This window comes from Bos indicus, chromosome 2 (genome assembly GCF_029378745.1).
Source record: "Bos indicus isolate NIAB-ARS_2022 breed Sahiwal x Tharparkar chromosome 2, NIAB-ARS_B.indTharparkar_mat_pri_1.0, whole genome shotgun sequence".
Classification (NCBI taxonomy): Eukaryota; Metazoa; Chordata; class Mammalia; order Artiodactyla; family Bovidae; genus Bos; species Bos indicus.
Window position 1 is genome coordinate 1,763,433 of NC_091761.1, and position 21,423 is coordinate 1,784,855.

At 42.2% G+C, this 21,423-nt stretch overlaps 1 protein-coding gene across 1 annotated transcript in view; it reads left to right on the plus strand.

Moving 5' to 3' along the window:
- The window catches only part of ARHGEF4 (Rho guanine nucleotide exchange factor 4), a 111,824-nt gene that overhangs the window by 75,005 nt on the left and 15,396 nt on the right, over window positions 1-21,423 (plus strand). Inside the window, exon 2 of the mRNA XM_070801507.1 lies at window positions 16,229-16,368. Within this exon, the coding sequence (XP_070657608.1) occupies window positions 16,229-16,368 (140 nt within the window). The remainder of the gene's footprint in view (window positions 1-16,228; window positions 16,369-21,423) is intronic.

The window sequence follows — 21,423 nt, forward strand, 5'->3', positions numbered from 1 at the left end:
CATCTGATATTACTACTAAAAGTCTAGAAAGCTTATCATCTTAGTGATTTGTTTTTAAAAATAAATTTTAGGCTTGAAACTTCTAATCCAATTCTGCAAATATAAAGAGGTACTGTTGTAAAAAAAAATAGGAAATTAACATGTGATACAGTATTATTAACTACAGATTTTGTTCAAATTTCACAGAATTTCATGCTAGTGTCCATTATTTGTTTTCATACCTTATTCAAGATTCCACACTGTATTTAGTTGCATTGAGCTGCATGCAACAAATTCTGGTAAATTCTCTTTTCAGTTTTATTCTGTTTCAAGTATTTTCTAATTTTCCTTGTCATTGCTTCTTAGATACACTCATCATTTAAAAGTCGACATTTAATTTCCAAATACCTGGGTTATTTTAAGTATCTTTGATATTAATGTCCTATTTTGATATTAATTTCTCACTGAAATGCTTTCTTCTCTGCAATCACCCTTTGTGTTTTTTCATTTTTCTAATTTATGTCACATTGCACTTGAAAATATGTGGGTTATTTTCAAATATCTTTTGATATTGATGTCTAACATAATTCCACAGTGATCAGAGAACAGACTCTGTATGACTTCCCTACCTTTAGGCCGTGAAATTTTTGCATCTTGTTTTATGTCCCTGTCCAGTGTCTCCTAGTTTATAGTCTATGGAACTTGAATAGGATTTGTAGCCTACTGTTGTGCGAAACTTGTAATTATGTTGAATTGGTTCATAATGCTTTTCAGGTCTATTATATACTTTCCTGTATATTAATTTTATTAATTTTTATGAGAACTTGACACTGAAACTCCAACTAAAAATCTTAATTTATCTGCTTAAAAAATAATTGTAAGATATTGTGGAACTACATGTACCTCTGTTCTGTATTTTCCAAGTCTCCTGTAAATGTGTTATCATACTTTAATCATTTAAAAATTAAAAAAGAAAGAGGAAAAAATTTAAAAAAAGAATCCACCTGCTAATGCAGGGGACGTGGATTTTATCCCTGGTCTGGGAAGATTTCGCATGCTGTGGGGCAACTAAGCCACCACAACTAAGCCCACATGCCCTAGAGCCTGTGCTCTGCAACAAGAACAGCCACCACAGTGAGAAGCCTGCGCACCGACACTAGAGAGCAGCCCCACTTGCTGCAACTAGAGAAAGCCTGCGCACAGCAGCAAAGACCCAGTGCTGCCAAAAGTAAGGAAAGGAAGGAAGGAAGGAAGAGATAAAAGAAACTGGAGAGCCCGAAAGGAAACTATTTTTTAAACATGGGCAGAAGACCTGAATAGACATTTTTTTCCTAAAGAAAACATACAGATGGCCAGCAGGCACATGGAAGAATGCTCAACGTCGTTAATCATCAGAGAAATGCAAATCAAAACCACAATGAGATATCACTTCCTACCTGTCAGAATGGCTATCATGAAAAAGACCACAGATAACAAATGTTGGTGAAAATGTGGAAAAAGAAACCTCTTACACTATTGGTGGAATGCAAATTGGTATAGCCACTGTGGAAAGCATTATGGAGGTTCCTCAAAAAACTAAAGTTAGACTTACCATATGATCAATTCCACTGCTAGGTATATATCTGAAGAAAATGAAAACACTAATTCAAAAAGATACACGCACTTCAATGTTCATAGCGGCATTATTTTTAATAGGCAAGATGTAGAACCAACCTAAGTGTCCATGAATAGATAAAGAAGATGTGGTGTATATATATGTGTGTGCGTGTGTGTGTGTGTGTATAGTGTGTGTGTGTGTATGTGTGTGTATATATATATATATATATATGGAATATTACTCATTAAAAAGAATGTTAGAATGCCATTTGCAGTAAGATAGATAGACCTGGTAGGTATTATGCTTAGTGAAATAAAGTCAAAGACAAAACTATATATTACCACTTGTATGTGGAGCCTAAAAAATAAAACAAACAAATGAATATAATAAAATAGAAGCATCTCATACAAATATAGAGAACAAACTAGTGGTTACCAGGGTGAGAGAGGAAGGGGAAGCAAGACAGGGGCAGAGACTTATGAGGTACAAACGACTATGTATAAAATAAATAAGCTGCAGGGATATATTGTACAGCACAGGGAATATAGCCAATATTTTATAATAACTTTAAATGGAGTATAATCTGTAAAAGTTTGAATCTGCGTATAATATACCTGAAACTAAATTAATATTAGAAATCAACAGTATCCCACTTATAAAATGTACTGGCACATTTGAAAAAAAATAAAATAACTGCTCAGCTAAATCTACCATGAACAATCATGATGTTTAATTTTTTGCACTGAAAATTATTATTAAAGTAATGCATAATGTGATTTTATTGCATTGCAGAATATTAAACTAAAAATGAAATTTTTCATTAAAGTATTATGTGACATAATTTCATTATATTATAGAGTATTATATTGATTTACCAAAATTTGTAATTTGCCTTCTTTGGATTTGTATTCCAAAAGTCTGTGATCTAAAATATTATATTGTGGGCTCATTATGTTAAATTAAAAAATCAAAGTCATTACCTAAATTTTCCACTTCACATTTGTTGAACATAAAATAGCCAGGTATCAAAAATCACGTTTCACTTACAGCTAAAGCATGACATAACACATTTTAATTGTAATTGCTTTTTGAAGTAATTATAACCAAGCGGCATCTTTTATACATGAAGACCTGTAGTTGACTGATTTCCCTGGAACTTAATTCTTTGAATAATAGGGAATCAGGGCAGCAAACAGCCACATGTAGTAGGATGGTTCGAGGGAGAAAAGGCCACAGGGAAGCAAGAGGCTGTGTGCTCATGGAAGCCAGGAGCTCAGAGATCCTGGAGAGGTGCAGGCAAGAGTGTGGGCATTTGGCCAGGTTTTAATCCTGCTTCTGCTGCTGACTGCCTCTGAGACCTTAGCAAGTGTCTTAACCTCTGTGAGCCTCAAGAATGATCTGTGTACCGTGTCTAATAATACCTGTTTCACAGGTAGACTTGAATCTGATAGGTTAGTAGGCAATACATTATAAATTCTCAGTAAAAGTTATTTTACTCTCACCTGTAGAGAATGGGGAGGCTGGGGAGAACAAAAGAAGGTCACAGTCTTTCCTGTGAGAAAATCCTGAGAAATAAGCTTTGAAGTGCAGAGAGGGTTCAGATTTGATGCCCTAGATGTTGGAAAGTTTTCTTTGCTGAATGAAAAAGTACTCAGGAGCTTAAAAAAGCAGACTTTGTGCAACCTAAATCCAAAATCTTGAGTTAAGGGGATCTCTGAATATGATATGGGATCCTGGAACAGAAAGTGTATTAAGGGAAAAACCGAGGAAAGTATGAAGTGAACTGAAAGTCGCTCAGTCGTGTCCGACTCTTTGCAACCCCATGAATCGCAGCACGTCAGGCCTCCCTCTCCATCACCAACTCCTGGAGTTTACCCAAACTCACATCCATCGAGTTGATGATGCCATCCAGCCATCTCATCCTCTGTCGCCCCCTTCTCCTCCTGCCCCCAATCCCTCCCAGCATCAGGGTCTTTTCCGATGAGTCAACTCTTCACATGAGGTGGCCAAAGTATTGGAGTTTCAGCTTCAGCATCAGTCCTTCCAATAAACACCCAGGACCTATCTCCTTCAGAATGGACTCATTTGATCTCCTTGCAGTCCAAGGGACTCTCAAGAGTCTTCTCCAGCACCACAATTCAAGAGCATGAATTCTTCGGCACTCAGCTTTCTTCACAGTCCAACTCTCACATCCATACATGACCACTGGAAAGACCATAGCCTTGACTAGATAGACCTTTGTTGGCAAAGTAATGTCTCTGCTTTTAAATATGCTATCTAGGTGGTCATAACTTTCCTTGTCAGGGAATGTTTAATAGGAGGATTCCTACGTGCTGTTTCTTATAAATTCTCTGTTCCTTATCAGTTCCTATTCTGAGAATGAGTAGAGCTGCACACAGCTCTCAGGACTGAAATCATGAGAAATGGTATCTCCTTGGATTCCTTTCAGTAACTCCCTTCAGTGACTCTTTTCAGTGTCAACTACCTTGTATGTATTAGACTATCCATATTGTGGCTATTGATAAAATTTCATCCTGTGTAATAGCTGAGTAATCATCTTACTAAAGATATATAAGCCTGCATTTCTGCTAATAAAATACCTTTGCTCCATCAGAGCTTGGGTCCCCATGTCTTTCTTTCTTTCTTTCTCTCTCTCTCTCTTCCTCCCTCCAACTCTCTCTGTCACTTTCTTATCGTCGACTCCGGACCACCAGGTTCCGGTCCATTAAAGGACCCCAACACCAAGGAGTAAGCTTCTTTTAATTTCATGGCTGCAGTCACCATCTGCAGTGATTTTGGAGCCCCCCCAAAATAAAGTCTGACACTGTTTCCACTGTTTCCCCATCTATTTCCCATGAAGTGATGGGACCAGATGCCATGATCTTAGTTTTCTGAATGTTGAGCTTTAAGCCAACTTTTTCACTCTCCTCTTTCACCTTCATCAAGAGGCTCTTTAGTTCCTCTTCACTTTTCTGCCATAAGGTTGGTGTCATCTGCATGTCTGAGGTTATTGATATTTCTCCCGGCAATCTTGATTCCAGCTTGCACTTCTTCCAGCCCAGCATTTCTCATGATGTATTCTGCATATAAGTTAAATAAGCAGGGTGACAATATACTGCCTTGACATACTCCTTTTAGGAATGAGTGAATGGACAAATCCCGGTCTGCTTGCTCCCTAAGCAGCAAACACAGACTTTTCCACCCTCGTCTGAATCGCCATCTGAAGGAACCCTTCATATAGGATTTAAACAGACTCAGTCTGGTGAAAACAGCTGAGATCTGGGTGATTTGGGGAAAGGAACATTACCTCCCTGGGCCCCAGCTTCCTCATGTACAGAACTGGGTGACGGTGTAACCTTCTTTGTTCATGTCACTGGGATGTGGTGAGAAGCCCAAGATGCTGAAGTATGAGTATTTACTCTTGTTGATCAGCATGGGACTGCCTAGAGCAACACTGCTTGCACCAACAATCCTCCTGCTGCTGTCCCTTCCCTTCCCTGTTCCTGGGATTCTGGAACTCTTCCATGTCCTAGAACAACCCCCCACTTGATTCTGGGGCCTGACGTTGTCCCTGTCACCTAGAACACTCTTCACACTTCCCCAGCCCCTCACACCCCCAGGTCACCCCCAACACAGGGTGGCCAGGACCTCCCACACTTGGGCAGGGGCTCCTGAGCTTGCTGCTTCATCACTTCATCACTCTTTCTCCCCTGTTTCTGCTGGACTCTGATCTCTAGGAGAGCAGGGTGTGTGTCTGTCTTATGCACATGAAGTCCTCAGAACCCCTTGTGTGTCTGGCGACACAAACACCATTGGCACCGAACACTTTTCAGTGAATTCAGAGACAAGCAAGGGCAAAGATGTGATAAGTGGAAGCCCCTAACCAGTGGGTTCTGGGGGAGCCATGAAGGCTGCCACACCCCTTCAGACACTCCCAGCATTCTGGCATTCCTGTTTCTACTCTAATAAGAGTGTGTGCCAGGGCCTTTAGGGTTTCCTAAAGGGGCCTTGCAGCCACCCCAAAGACTGTCTGCCCTGACTTTGCTGGAGCAGAATTTCCTGAGAGTTAGTAAATCACTTTGTTAAGAACTATCTGAGAACAGTTCTCACTGCTGTTTGAGTCTGCACGCGTTGATCCTGCAGGGGCCCAATCCAAACTTTCTGGGGAGGGCAAGAAAATGTATCTCTGACAAGTTCCCAGTGGATGCTGATGCTCTGGGACCCACTTTGAGAACTACTCTTCTCTAGGGCAGCACACAGTAGACTTCCCTCTTTGGAAGAACCACAGCTTTTCCTTATAAGTGGAGACAGAGGATTATTTGGGTGCTACAGTCTACAGGGTCACAGAGTCAGGCACGACTGAGCAACTGAGCACACACACGCACACCAGTGTTCTTAGCTGTGTTGCTGTATAAATGTTCTAAAGTATTAGAATCCCATAATGGATCAGACAGCTGGCCTGTCTTCCTACATAAAAATTAAAAATCCAAAATCAAGACTGATTTTGTGTTGACCATGCCACAGTCAACTTGTGTTTTGGCCATTAATTTGTTCACCCAAAGATGCTTGCAGAGCACAAGCGACACCTTTTAATGCCTTCATGTACATTAACTGCACATGAACCTTCCATGAAGCCTTGCTTGTAAAAAAGGAGTTTGAATGCATGACAGATGACTGTCTGTGTCCCCTGGCTGCTTGTAGACCAGCACAGGGCCTGGGTGTCCTGACTGCCGTCCTGGGGTGGTCCTCCCACCGCCGCCTCCACTCGTATCCCTGTGAGCTGCCTCCTTTCTTTCTTCACGCAAACACCCACTTCGCCCCAGACCCTATCCTGAAAGCTGGATATTAGATGATGATAAAAACATGGGGAGACTCAGGTTGAAACTGCTTTCTTTTTCTCTCAGGCTGCAAACTTGCTAAATAAGCAATGATTTTGTGAGCTGCTGAGACTCCAGCTAGGACTGGCTAAGAAAGAGCCAAGAAAAGTTGTAACTCTTACAAGGAATCTGTTCTGTTCCCTCAAAGGGATGATTGATTTTTAAATTCTCCTAGAAGAAGGTGTGGCAGTGAGAGGAACAAACTTTGTATCTTTTAAGACGTATACTATAGTATTTACAGATTAAATTATATGGTGTCTAGGATTTGCTTTAAAATAATGCAGCACTGAAAGAAATCGAAGATCTAAGTATGGAGAGAGATTCCACAGATTGGAGGATTCAAGAGAATAAAGTGAAAATGAAACTGCTAGTCGCTCTGTCATGTCCCCATGGACTGTATAGCCAACCCTGTTCCTCTGTCCATGGAACTGTCTAGGCAAAAATACTAGAGGGGGCAGCTATTTCCTTCTCCAGGAGATCTTCCTAACCAGTCATCTCCAAACTGATACAGAGGTTTGTAAACTGTTTCTATCAAAATCCCAGCAAGATTTTTTAATAAATATAGACAGGATTATTCTAATATTTGTATAGAAAGGCAAAGGAACAGAAATAGCTAAAATAGTTCTAAAAAGAGGAATAAAGTAAGAGGAACCACTCTACTAGATTTCAAGAATTATTATACATACAACTACAGAAAATAAGACTGTGTGATATTGGAGAACAAACAAGTAAATTAATGGATCAGAATCGAGAATCCAGAAATAGTGCCAAACAAGAATAACCGACCAATTTTTAAAACAGCTTTATTGAGATATAAGCCATATACCATACCACTCATCCATGTAAAGTATAAAATTCAATGGTTTTTTGCTATAAGTTATTTTTTTAAATTGTGATACATATATATTTTAAAATTTGCCATTTAATACGTGGCATTATTTTCACAATATGTGTAACCATGATCACTATATATTGCAAAATTTTTTCATCACTCCAGATAGACACTCTGTAACCAAAAGCAACTCTGTAAGCAACTCTCTGTTCCCGCCTACCTTTGGCCCCTGGTAACCACTAACCTATTTTCTGTGGCTAAGAATTTGCCTGTTCTAGGTACCTTATATAAACGGGATCATATATGTGTCCTTTTGTGTCTGGCTGATTTCACTTAACAGAGTATTTTCCAGGTTCATCCATGTTGTAGTATTATCAGAACATCATTCCTTTTTATGGCTGAATAATATTTCATTATATGTAAATACCACATTTTGTTTATCCGTTTATTTGTTGATGGGCATTTGGGTTGTTCCCACCTTTTGACTATTATGAATAATGCTGCCATGAACATTGGTATACTAGAATCTGAGTCCCTGATTTTCATTCTTTTGGGTACGTACCTAGAGGTGAGATTTCTAGATCATATGGTAATTCTATGTTTTGCTTTTTTGAGGACCTGCTGAACTCATTTCTACAGCAACTGCCCTGTATCTTTTTTGAAGAAATGTCTACTCAAGATATTTGCCCATTTTTCCAAGATCAGATAAGATCAGGCACGTACATTCACAGTGGTATGGCTGTTTTTAATGCCCATTTTTAAATCAGTTTGTTGTTGTTTCTGTTGTGGTTCTTGAATTGTAGGAGTTCTTCTGTGTATTTCTGGATATTATTTCCTTATCAGATGGATAATTTGCAAATATTTTCTCCCATTCAGTAGGCCACCTTTTCACTTTCTTAAAAGTATCCTATCTTGTACAGAACTTCAAATTTTTGACGTTGTCCAGTTTATCTATTTTTTGTTGTTGTTCCCTGTGCTTTTGGTGTCATATACAAGAAATAATTTCCACATCCAATGTCATAAAACTTTTCCTTTGTCTTCTTCAGTCTTACAGTTTTAGCTCTTATGTTTAGGTCTTTGATTCATTTTGAGGTAATTTTTGTATATGGTATTAGATAAATATCTAACTTCATTATTTTGCATGTGTGTATCCAGTTTCCCAAAACAATTTATTGAAAAGACTGTCTTTTTCCTCACTGACTTATCTTGGCACCTTTGTTGAAAATCAGTTGACCATTTAGGTGATGGTTTATTTCTGAGATCTCTATTCTATTCTGTTAGACCAATAGAATATACGTCTGTCCTTATGCCAGTACCACGCTGTTGGATCACTGTATCTTTGTAGTAAGTTTGGAAATCAAGTATTGTGAGCCCTCCAGCTTAATTTTTTCAAGATATTTTTGGTTATTCAGGGTCCCTTGAGATTCCATATGAATTTTGGAATGAGTTTTTCTACTTCTGTAAAAATGCCATTAGGATTTTTTAGAGTTTGCTTTGAATCTGTAGATTGCTTTGAGTAGTACTGTCATCTTAACAGTATTAATTCTCTTAATCCATAAATATGGAATATCTTTCCATTTATTCAGATTTTCTTTTCATGGTTTTCAGCAATGTTACAATTTTCATTGTACAAATCTTTTACCTTCTTGGTTAAAATTATTCCTAAGTATTTTATTATTTTCAATGCTACTATAGTGAAATTTGAAAAATTTTTTTCTTTTCAAATTGTTCACTGCAAGTATATAAAAATAAAACTGATTTTTGTGTGTTGACATATCCTGCAACATTGTTGAATTTATATATTAGCTCTAAAATCTGATGTGGATCTTTAGAATTTTCTATATTTAAGATTGTATCATCTATGAACATAAATAATTTTACTTTGTCATTTCCAATTTGGATGATTTTTATTTTTCTTGCCTAGTTGGGCACAGCTTCCAACACTGTGTTGAATATAAGCAGTGAAAGCAGGCATCCTTGTCTTGCTCCTGATCTTAAGTAAAAGCCTTCATTTTCTCACTGTTAAGCATGATGTTAGCTATGGATTTTTCACATGTGGCCTTTATCATGTTGGGGACCTTCTCTTCCCATCCTGCTTTGAATAGGATCATGAAATAGTGTTGAACTTTGTCAGTGCTCTCTCATCAATTGAGATGACCATGTGGGGTTTTTTTTTCCCCTTCATTCTATTATTGCCTTATATTATATTGAATTATTTTAATATGTTAAGCCATTCTTGAATTTCCAGAAATAAATCCCAGTTGGTCAAGATACGTAATTCTTTTAATATATAATCCTTTTTCAGAAGAGTTTGAGAAAGATTAATACTAATTGTTGTTTAAATGTTTGGTAGAATTCACTAGTGAAACGGTCAAATCTTGAGCTTTTTTCTGTTGGGAAGTTTGTGATCCAATTTCCCTACTAATTATAGGTCTATTCAGATTTTCTATTTCTTCTTGAGTCAATTTTAGTAATGTGTTTTTCTAAGAATTTACTCATATAGCCTAGTTTATCTAATTTGTCGGTTGATAGTATTATCTTATAATTCTTTTTATTTTTTTTAAATTGATAGTAATATCCCCACTTGGCTAACAGAATTTTGACAAAAGTGCAGAAGCAATTCAGTAGAGGAAAGATTTTATTTTATTTTATTTTTTTCAGAAATAGTGCTGGAACAGTTGCACATCCATAGGCAATAAAAATGAAATTTCACCTAAATCTCACATTTTATACAAAAAAAAAAAAAAGCTAAAATGAATCATAGGTTCAAGTGTAAAAGGTAAAACTATAAAGGTTTTAGAATAAAACATAAGTGAAAATCTTTTGGAACTAAGATTTGGTGAAGTTCTTAGATGTGACTCCAAGAGTATCACCCATAAAAGGAAAAATTGATAAATTGAACTTTGTCAAAATTTAAAACTTTTGCTCTGTAAAAATCCTTGTTAAGAGGGTGAAAAGCAACAGACTGAGTGAGAGAAAATACCTGCAAACCATATGTCTGACAAAGGACTCATCCCTAGAATATATACAGAACTTTCAAATCTCAACATAAAACAATAAACAATACAAATAGAAAATGTGCAGAAACATGAAGAAATACTTCATTGGAAAAGATGTGTGAATGGCAAATAGGTACATGAAAAGATGTTCAGCACCACCTGCCTTTTGGGAAATGCAAATAAAGACCAAGATGCAATATACTTAGATGGATAGATAGCACCACCAACTCAATGAATATGAATGTGAGCAAACTCTGGGAGATAGTGGAGGACAGAGGAGCCTGGCTTGCTACAGTCCATGTGGCCGCAGAGTATGATGCAACTTAGTGACAGAACAACAACAAGCAATATTATTATACACCTATCTGAATGTCTAAAGTATAAAATACAGACAATACCAAATGCTGGTAAGGGTGCTGAGAAACTGGATCTTTCATCCATTGTAGTGGGAATGTAAAATGGTACAATCACTCTAGAAAATAGTTCAACAGTTTCTTTAAAAAAAAAAAAATCAACTGTTCTATTGACATCAGCAATGCAGCAGCAAGTGGTGCTGTGCAGCAAGATCTTTATTCCCTGCCCAGGAGTTGAAGCTCGGTAACCTGGATGAGAACCAGGAATCCTAGCCATCAGACCAACCAGGGCTAGAGGCTAGAAGGTAGAAGCTATTTTTCCCTGGATCTTTGCCCCCAGTGAAAAATGCATTTATCATGGAAGCAGAAACTGTAAATGCAGGTACAAAGTTTATTATTAGAGTCATAGCACAACAAGTGGGAGAGCACAGAAGCTTCTGTATTTTTAGTTAAGACAGAAGCAATGTAGAGATGCACATCCAGAGAGAAAGAGTGTGGACATCTCTGCTTATGAGGAGAGCAGTAAAGAGGTGGTTAAGTTATTTATATAGGCCAGTTCTTCCTGGTTGTTGTCTTCCTTCAGGCCAATTATCTGGATTCTTTTTCCACACCTGACCTACCCTGGCACCCTCCCCCGGGGTATGCACACACCCCTCAGCCAAGATAGGTCTTGAAGTCTTCTGGGAGGAGCAAGATTCATTATGGCCTGGCATTATCTCTTAACTTTTGACCCACATAATCTGATAGCTCAGTTGGTAAAGAATCCACCTGCAATGCGGGAGACCTGGGTTCAATCCCTGGGTTGGGGAGATCCCCTGGAGAAGAGAAAGGCTACCCACTCCAGTATTCTGGCCTGGAGAATTCCACGGACTGTATAATCCATGGGGTCGCAAAGAGTCGGACACAACCCAGCGATTTTCACTTTTGACCTACTAGGAGCCTTTCTGTGTACATGTAGTCTCTCCCTTGTCCCAAGAGAAGAGGGTGTGGAGATCCCTTAATCTTTTACTCAAATAGGGTTTTTCCCCTCTTTGTCCTTGCTATGACTATTACACTAAAGTGTTTGCAAGAGACCAACGCTGGCTATTTACCCTGTTTCTGTTACTTCCATTTCGGAGGGCAAATAGGAAGCTGATTGTAAATGCCTTAATTGGAGCTCACCTATCTCTTATCTCAAGAAATGCTAACAGTTAGTTAGTATCCAGCTTGAAGCCCACTTTTATCCCTCATGAAATGTGAACAGGAGACCAGTTGTAACATCTAACCTGGAGCTCATCTGTATCCTACATTAGTATGACTCAGCAGTTGTACTCCTGGGCAATCACATTTATCTCAGAAAAAGGAAAACTTATGTCCACCCCAAAACCTGTACATGAGAGTTCCCAGTAGCTTTATTTGTAAGAGCCTAAAATTGAAATGTATGGATGTGAAAGTTGGACTATACAGAAAGCTGAGTGCCGAAGAATTGATGCTTTTGAACTGTGGTGTTGGAGAAGACTCTTGAGAATCCCTTGGACTGCAAGGAGATCCAACCAGTCCATCCTAAAGGAGATCAGTCCTGGGTGTTCATTGGAGGGAATGATGCTGAAGGTGAAGCTCCAATACTTTGGCCACCTGATGTGAAGAACTGACTCATTTGAAAAGACTCAGATGCTGGCAAAGATTGAAGGCAGGAGATGAAGGGGACAACAGAGGATGAGATGGCTGGATGGCATCACCAACTCAATGGACATGAGTTTGAGTAAACTTTGGGAACTGGTGAGGGACAGGGAGGCCTGGAGTGCTGCAGTCCATGGGGTCGCAAAGAGTCGGACACGACTAACTGAACTGAACTAAATCTGAAAATTGAAAACTACCTGGATGTCTTTCAATGGGTGAATGTTTAAACAAATTTTACATCTATTGCATGGAGTACTAGTAAGCAATAAAAAGGAATGAAGTAAAAATAGAAGCAACCACTTGGATGAATCCCAAGGACATTTGCCTGAGTGAAAAAAGTCAACCTCCCAAGCTTATATAATGGTTGTTATGGTTGTTACACAAATCTACACAGCTATAAAATGACATAGAACAATTTACAGGCCTTATACCAAGGGCAGTTTCCTGGAGTCATATGAAATATAATCATTGGGGGAATCTGGGTAAAGAGGACACAGGATCACTCTGTGCTAGAGTCTCAACACCCTATACTTTACATTTATTTCAAAATAAAAAGATTTTTTCATGCTGTAGAGAAGGTATGACAGACAACCTTGGATGGACTATAGTCTGTTTTAGATATGTATTGTAGTTAAAAAAAATAGTCCTCATCTTGTTTAGAAATATATATTATAGTGTTTACAGATGAAACTATGTCTTGTCTTGGATCTAGTGAGGAAACTATGCAGATGATGAAACAAAACTTCCCACATGTTGAGAATTATCGAAGCTGGGTGATGGGTGTGCAAGGTTCCTTATACTATCATGTCTCCCTTTGTACACATTTGAAAGTTTCCATAATAAAACAGTTTTCAAATGTAAATGAAATACAAGTTATGAGAGTTCCTTGGGATTCCTGACTGTGTATATCAGTAAAAGGCTCCTGCTCCCAAGATGGGCTCAGACCATTTGGTCTCCAGGCACAGACCCGGGTTTGCTCGGGTCAGTTCAGGACCCCATCATTAACATAACATAAGACACCTTTGTCACATATAGGACATTTCAAGGGTTGTAGGAGCTCTGTGCCAGGAACAGGTTGAACATCAAGCATCTATTTATTTTTATAAATCACAGTATTACAGATTCCAGCCACATACAATAACACAAAAATCATTTCCAAGTGTGTTAAAAAGTTAAATGTCTTAAGTGAAAGTGAAGTCACTCAGTCGTGTCTGGCTCTTTGCGACCCCATGGACTGGAGCCTACCAGGCTCCTCTGTCCATGGAATTTTCCAGGCAAGAGTATTGGAGTAGGTTGCCATTTCCTTCTCCAGGGGATTTTCCCGACCCAGGGATCGAACCCAAGTCTCCCGCATTGCAGGCAGACACTTTACCATCTGAGCCACCTGGGAAGCCTAAATGTCTAAAGAAAAATACAAAACATGAAAGGATAATATCTTTATAACCTTGAGGTAGAAAAGAATTTCCTAAACACACAAAAAATAAAGTACGATTTCCCTGATGGTCCAGTAGCTAAGAACCCGCCTACCAATGCAGGTGGCACAAGTTCGATCCCTGGTCCAGGAAGATTCCACATGCCGTGGGGCAACTAAGCCCATGGGCCCTGTGCTCTGCAGCCTGAGCGCCATAACTGCTGAGCCCATGTCATGTAGCTACTGAAGCTTGTGCGCCCTAGAGCCTGTGCTCTGCAACAAGAGAAGCCACCGCAGTGAGGAGCATGTGCACCGCAACCGGAGAGGGAAGCCCTCACGCGGCAACGAAGACCCAGAGCCCCCGGAGACAGATAAGCAATAGTGTTTCCATGTACTAGGGATAAAAACATTCTGAAAAAATATAAACTATACATGATAACGTTGCCAAATTTGTCTATATTAAAATTGAGAACTCCTTGGGAATTCCCTGGAAGTCCAGTGGTGAGGACTCTGAGCTTTCACTGCAGAGGGCCTACGTTGGATCCCTGATTGGGGAACTAAGATCCCACAAGCCATATGGCATGGCTAAAAAATAAGTAAATAAATAAATTAAGTTAAGAACTTCTGTTCATCAAAAATACCTTAAAGAGACAAGACATTACAAACAGGAAAATGATAGTTGTAGCACAGTTAAGTGACAAAGATTTAGAATCCAGAATAGAGGGAGGAAAGTATATGTATATAAAACTAGACTCACATAGAAATATATTTTTTACATTAATGATTATATTAAAGATAAAACAACAGACAGACACTTCACATTAAAGGAAATACAAATAATGCATAAACATAGATATTCAACTCATGAGTAATCAGAGAATTTTAAATTAAAATTTAAGATCTTAAAATTCAAGAATTTAAAATTTAAAATTTTTTAATTAAAATTTTAAATAAAAATTAAGATCCCATCTTATACCCATCAGCCTGTCAAAAATGAAAATGTCCGACAATGCCCATCCCAAGAGTTGGGAGGATGTAGAGTGGCGAGAGCATTCATACGCACTGCCTGAAGTCTAAATTGGTAGGATAGTTTAGGGAAGAGTGTGGTATACCCAGGACCTAGGGATGTCACCCCTAGCTGTCTATACCCAGGAGCATAAATTCACACCACAGGTAATGATTTCATCCAAGGGGGGTGAAAATCTTAGCTATTACAATAGTTTGTGATCCTCCAAAGAGCCACAGAAGTTTAAAATATACAGTATATTTGTGGTATTAAGTTTTCATTGGGGTGAATAGGAAAACAATGTATAAGAGGCTTTTTGGATGGGGACAGTCCCTTGAAAAAGAGTTGGGAAACACTGGGAGAAAGTCTGGGACGTGTGCCCTGGAGGCATGTGGGTCTGCATCACCATCCTTTGTACCAGCGACAGACTGGGAAACACTGGCTGTTCTGCAGCAGTGCAGCCTGCCTGCAAAACTGAAGATATTCACAAAATCAAGACTGTGCATCAGGGAGACTGAATCAATCACAGCTACATGAGCTGTTGGGTAAAAAAGCCAATCAGAGAAGAAAAGCTACTGGATGGTTCCTTTTATATGAGGTCAAACCATGCAAAACTCAACAGAAATACATGCTAAAGCAAAGACAGCCTGGGTATAATTTATAAAAAGCTTGAAATACTGGATAACTCTAAAGGAGAGAGTGGGGAGTGGGCTTGAAGTGGGATATGCAGGAATTTGAATTCTATGAGTCTGTATTTTCTTAAACAGGATGATAAATATCAGGATGATAAAAATGTATTTATTAATTTGCAAACAATATTTGCATCTATATACTGTATATTTCTTTGGAGATACATATATTTAATAATCAGGCATTAGCATTTTTAACTGCAGTACTCTTGCCTGGAAAATCCCATGGACGGAGGAGCCTGGTAGGCTGCAGTCCATGGGGTCACGAAGAGTCAGACACGACTGAGCGACTTCCCTTTCACTTTTCACTTTCATGCATTGGAGAAGGAAATGGCAACCCACTCCAGTGTTCTTGTCTGGAGAATTCCTGGGACGGGGGAGCCTGGTGGGCTGCTGTCTCTGGGGTCGTACAGAGTCGGACACGACTGAAGCAACTTAGCAGCAGCAGCAGCAGCATTTTTAAGGGCTTTATACCATGTATAAAGTATGGTAAGGTATACCATCTGTATCTGATACATTGGTAAGTGATTTTGAATCTAATTCAACTGGAGGGGTCTTGGGTGTCTTGCCACTGGATATAACTGTGTGTCCTTGTTTATGGAACTGGTGGGGACTGAATGGTAGGTGATGTATAGTGATGGTGTTAGGTCAACCAGTGCACTCTTTCAACCAGATTATATTTGTGCAGCAAGAATGGTTTGAGAATCTGGTTCCCTGAGCCCCTCTCTCCTTTCAAAGAAGGACTGTTTATCCCTGAAAGACCTGTCTCCTTTTCCATGTGTCCCCTCCCTCAGTCCTCTTTGGCAGCTTCTCTCTCTCCTTCCAGCCCTCCCTGATGGAGCTCTGGACACGGCCCTCCGTGGAGATGAGGCGGGCAGTGAGGAGGACCTGTATGAGGATGTGCACAGCTCCAGCCACCACTACAGCCACACTGGAGGGGGCGGCGAGCAGTTGGCCATCAACGAGGTACAGTCGGGGCTGCGTGGGTGGACAGGGCTGGGACGCATGGCCTTTCTAGGGGAGCAACTTCAGCACATTCATGCAGGCCCGGACAGCCACAGACTGCGTTCCAAGCAGATGACAGTGGCACAGTGTGCACTTGGCACGGTTTCAGCCTGTGGCTCTCACTTTGGAATGTGGTGTCCACGAGCAGAGCTTGTCAAATCCGAGGTCCCTCCTCTCTGCCTTTATGGGGCCTTCAGGGAATCCAGAATATAGGTGTTGTCCCCAGCACCTATGATATAACCCCTGTAACATCATCCTCAGTGGGAGATCTGCTTGGGAGGAAGGAGGACAGGGGTTAGCCCCTTACATGATTTAAAATAGCCATGAAGTAACGATTTCTTCAAAATCCATTATTCATAAGGATTAAGCATCCAAATAAATTGATTTTTCCAATATTTGAAGCCTTTCTTTAAGTGCTTCTAATAAGCTGTTTTGAGTAGAAGGGGCTCCAAAATGATGTCATCTTAAGCACAATTCACAGAAAACATCTTGCTTTTCCTTGATGACTCAGCTGCCCTTCCCAGTGTTGGGGCCCAACCCTGGTGGGAGGCCGTGTACGGCGGGGGAGAACCTCCCACCCCTTGGATCAGAACTCCTCCCTGCAGTGGCTAGACACACAGATCTGAGCAGGTAGCCCTGTGAGCACGGATTTACTGAACTGAAAAATAGGATGACCATGTGGTTGCAGGAGGACAGACTGAAATAACAAACGTGAGTAACGTGGCATGTGGTAGGTTCTTGGTCTCCAATGATGAGGATGATAATGAGGAAGAAACAGTAACGTAAAGCTTTCCAGGACTCTGAAAAGGTGTGGGGTTATCTGATTGGCCATCAGTGCAGCCTTGTTACAGCTTTCCTGTCTGCTTTTTATAGCCTTCTCCTACCTGATGGTGGAATCTGGCCGGTCACGTTGTGCTGCTAGTTGGGGATGTGCCTTTTCGACCCTTGACAAATTGTCCACTCTCAGATGCTTTGGATGAGGAAAGCTAAGAGCCAGAAGTGCTCCAGAAGAACAAATAATCTCTGATGTGGGGCAGGAGAGGCCACGTTTTGATAGAAATTAAGGCAATTAGGACTATGAATTGTATAGGACCTATTTTGACTGCTTAGAGAATTTGTTTCCTGTTTGGGTCAAAGGTCCTGCCTGGTGTTTGAGGTTACTGAGAGGACAGGGTGGTGATGTTGAGTTTATGTTTAGAACCCTCAGTGCTTCCAAGGTTCTGGTCTTCCCCGGACCCTGTGAGAGCCCCCGGGATGGAGGGGGATGGCAAAGCGCACCGCAGAGGAGGGCCAGGGCCAGCTGCAGAGCCCCTCCGGTGACGCAGTGAGCTGACTCGGGGCAGAGACTGGGATGCTCTCCCCATGAGACCCACTGGCACTTCCAGACCCCAATGTACAACGTCCTGAAGCAGGCAGCACAGCGCAGAGCAGGGCATGGGTCTGACCCCCTTCCTGACACTGGCTAGTGGAGGAGCTGCTGCAGGTTATTCTGTCTCAGCCTCTGTTTCCTCGATGTGGGGTAGATGTTGCACCTGTGCCCAGTGGCATGTCAGAATCACTGTGCCCAGGTGTACTGGATACTCAGGAAAGGCAGTATTTGTTATGATTTGTTGGCAGCATTCACGAGATTCACCTTATTGGGAACTCCAAAGAGACGTAAGAGTTGAGTCTCCAGTGACAGGCTGGTTCACCCAGACTTGTGAGGGCAGCACGTCCTCCTCTGCGTCCCTGGCCCCTCTCATGCTCATGGCTCTCACATGTGTGGCAAGAAGGCTTGCTGGGGCTCAGCGTGGGTTTCAGGCTTGGAAATAACAGAAGCCACAGGTGTCAGAGAAAAGTCATTACTAAATAACATCACTTGTATTTTCTAAGAACATATGAGTGTCATGCTCTAAATTGGGACCCTTTCTTATTCCTGGTGACCTAAGAAGAAGTGATCACTCCTCAGTCTCCTAAGCAGGAGGAAATGGAAACCACCTGGGCTGAAAAGCAGGCACATCACAGGGGCACAGTGAAGCCCTTTTGTGTTCTGAGTGTGTGAGGAGCACGTGTGTGTGACCACGTGAGGGTCTGGATGTGGAGTGTACGCCTGTGTGTGGTATGCATGAGACACTCATTTACTGTGTGTGTGTGTCAGGCAGTGTCCCAGCCTTGGGACAGAGCTGTACACAGGATGTAGTCCTGCTTTCAGGGAGCTGACGGTGGGGGTTGGGGCAGACAGCGCCCGTCTGTATAGGTCCCTGGCTTTTACTGCATGTGCCCTAATGGAAGGAGAAGGGGGCACAGCGGTGTCTTTTCCCTGTATTTCCTGCACCTAACTTGCACCTCACAGCTCGTGATGGTCCAGTTCCTGCAGGATGAGTTAGTGTCAGGGCCCAGAAGTGTCCCCTCTCATCACTGTCCCCTCCAGATGCCTGTGACCGGGCCCAGGCCTGGGCCTGCTCATCTGCCCAATTTTTACCCTCCTTCCATTCTCTCCCTGCCTCTATGGTTTCAGCCATGCCCTGCTGAGCCCGCGACATCCCTGAGGTCAGGCTTGAGGACGTTCTTACCCCAGGGATTTTTTTTTTTTTTTTCTGAGGAGTTGAAGGCTGAAAGTAGACAATGTCCTTGGAAGACATGATTCCCTTTTCATTTTAACCCCCACACCAAGTTGTGAGATAGAACCAGAGGATGGTAGGCACAGCTCCCAGCCAGGAGGCCTGGGATCTCCTGGTGGCCACTCACTACCCTGCAGACAACAGTGTCTGCCTTCTGGGCCAGGCCAAGCTGCACTGCAGGATGGCACGCGTGGAGAGGGGGGCTTGCCCCCAGCTCTGCCCACTGCCTTCATGGAGCTAAGTGCCTTTGTGTGTCTGGCTCCCCTCTAAGCACTTGTGTATGGAGCTGCTCTGATGGCCCTGGTCCAGGAGGGCAAGGTAAACTGGGGTCAGCTCGTGGATCATCCTGCCGAGAGAAGATGACACCGAGACTAGAGGGCAGACAGACATAAAGCTTGTACTCCAACCTGGGGCTTAAAACGTTTTCAAGGAGTTTTGCCAATAAGTAAGCCAGCACAGCTTCCCTGAGATGACTCAGACAGTAAGGAATCTGCCTGCAATGTGGGAGACCCAGGTTTGATCCCTGGATTGGGAAGATCCCCTGGAGAAGGAACTCGCAACCCACTCCAGTATTCTTGCCTGGAAAATCCATTGACAGAGGAGCCTGATGGGCTCCATCCCTGAGGTTGAAAAGAGTCAGGCATAACTGAGTGACTGCCTCACACACACAGCAGCACAGCAGGTAGGAAGCAGGACTGGCCTGGCCCACGGGGCCACAGAGTCACCAAGGGTAGAAGGTAGTGTGGCCTTCCTGTTGCTCCTAGCACTTATTGGTGGAGCATTTAGAGAACACAACAGGACGCAAGGCCGACTTGTGACCACCCCTCCATGGAGGGGGTCTTCCCCCCTCTCTCCAGGAGTTTCTGTCTTCCCCAGTGCCTGGGACTCTGGATGTCTGTCCCCAGACCTGACATGGTTCTTGCACCCACTCCCCAGCCCCAGGGAGGAGCCCAGTGCTGGTCAGTGTCCATGGCCAGCAGCCCAGGGCAGCCTCTTCCTTCAACTCCCAAAGCCTTGCCGCTATCTCCACAGCAGTCCTGCCCGCTCACAGACCTGCACACCAATCCACGCCACCACCCTGGTGGGCCAGGCCCTGCTGCCTCCTCCACCTACCTTCCTCTCCCTGGCTTGGATCCTTCGAGCCTGAACCCCTCCGGGGCCTAGGCCTTTGCTTGCAAGCTTTTTTTGGCTTTGCTTTTGGTCATGAAATACTGAAAGCCTATTGCTATTGTCTTTCCTGCCATGTACCCAGACACCAGAATCTGAAGCCTGGGTGCCCAAGGTTGGACAGAGGCCACCTCTCAGTTCTCTGTCCTGGCCCAAGTCCAGAGGTTCTTCTCCCACTGAAACTCTGCTGGGCTGCTCAGCTGTAGAGGGAAGAGAAACCTCATCCCAGAACTGGGCCATGACTGAAGTCCTAAAGCATGCCCCCTGATGCCAGGTAGGTCTTGTAGACCCACAGCAGTCAGCACTGCCCTGACCAGTGGCCTGAAGACACACAGCCATCTGTGCCCTCTTTCCTGGGTGTCTGATGGCACTAGGGGTAAAATGACCCAGGTCAGAGGTCTGAGCCATACCCCACCAGAGGCATGGGATTTGGGGTGCAGGGAGCCCCTACAATCCTTGTAAGAGGTTGAGAGAGAAAATCTTGAACCAGTTTTTTGAAGAACTGGGCAGGAGCAGAAGACTCTTTTCCCCTACTAGACAGATAGGTAGAGCCAGGCTAAACCTTCAGATCTGCAGGGAGCAGACAGCCCATCTGGACATATCCTGACCCTCCTCTGCCGCACCTACAGGTATTTCACCTGCACTGTTCAGCAGGATGGTAACGTCTTCAGGTAACCTCATCTCTCACATGCATATAGAGCTGGCACACACACGGAACCTGAACATACAGTCACCCACAAGGGAACACCCCGCCTCTGCACATAATCCCACCATGGGTTCCTCCTACTCCAGGAGCCACAGAGCTGAGCATGGAGCCTGGAAACTTCTGCCCACATCTGAGATGCTCTTTAGTTTTCTTGGCCCCCTCAGCTGCAGCCTTCTGACCCATTGGAGGAGCACAGTGACTGTGACAGAGCTCCTCACGTGGATGGAACAAGAGGCTTGCATGTGAGCTCTGAGCCCTTCAAGGTTAAGACTGCAGGCTCTGACTGGGAGGCAGTAGAAATCCCTAGGTACTGGACAGAGGGTTTTGTTTTTTTTTTTTTAAGCTGCTGAATAAAATTGTTCCCTCAAAAGTCAACTCAAAATGGATTAATGACTTAAATGTAAGACCTGAGACCATTAACCTCCTAGAAGAAAACAAAGGGAAATCTTGGCATTGGTCTGGGTGATGATTTTTAGATATGACACATTTGAAAAACACAGGCAGCAAAAGCAAAAATAGGTGGGATTGGATTGCATCAAACTA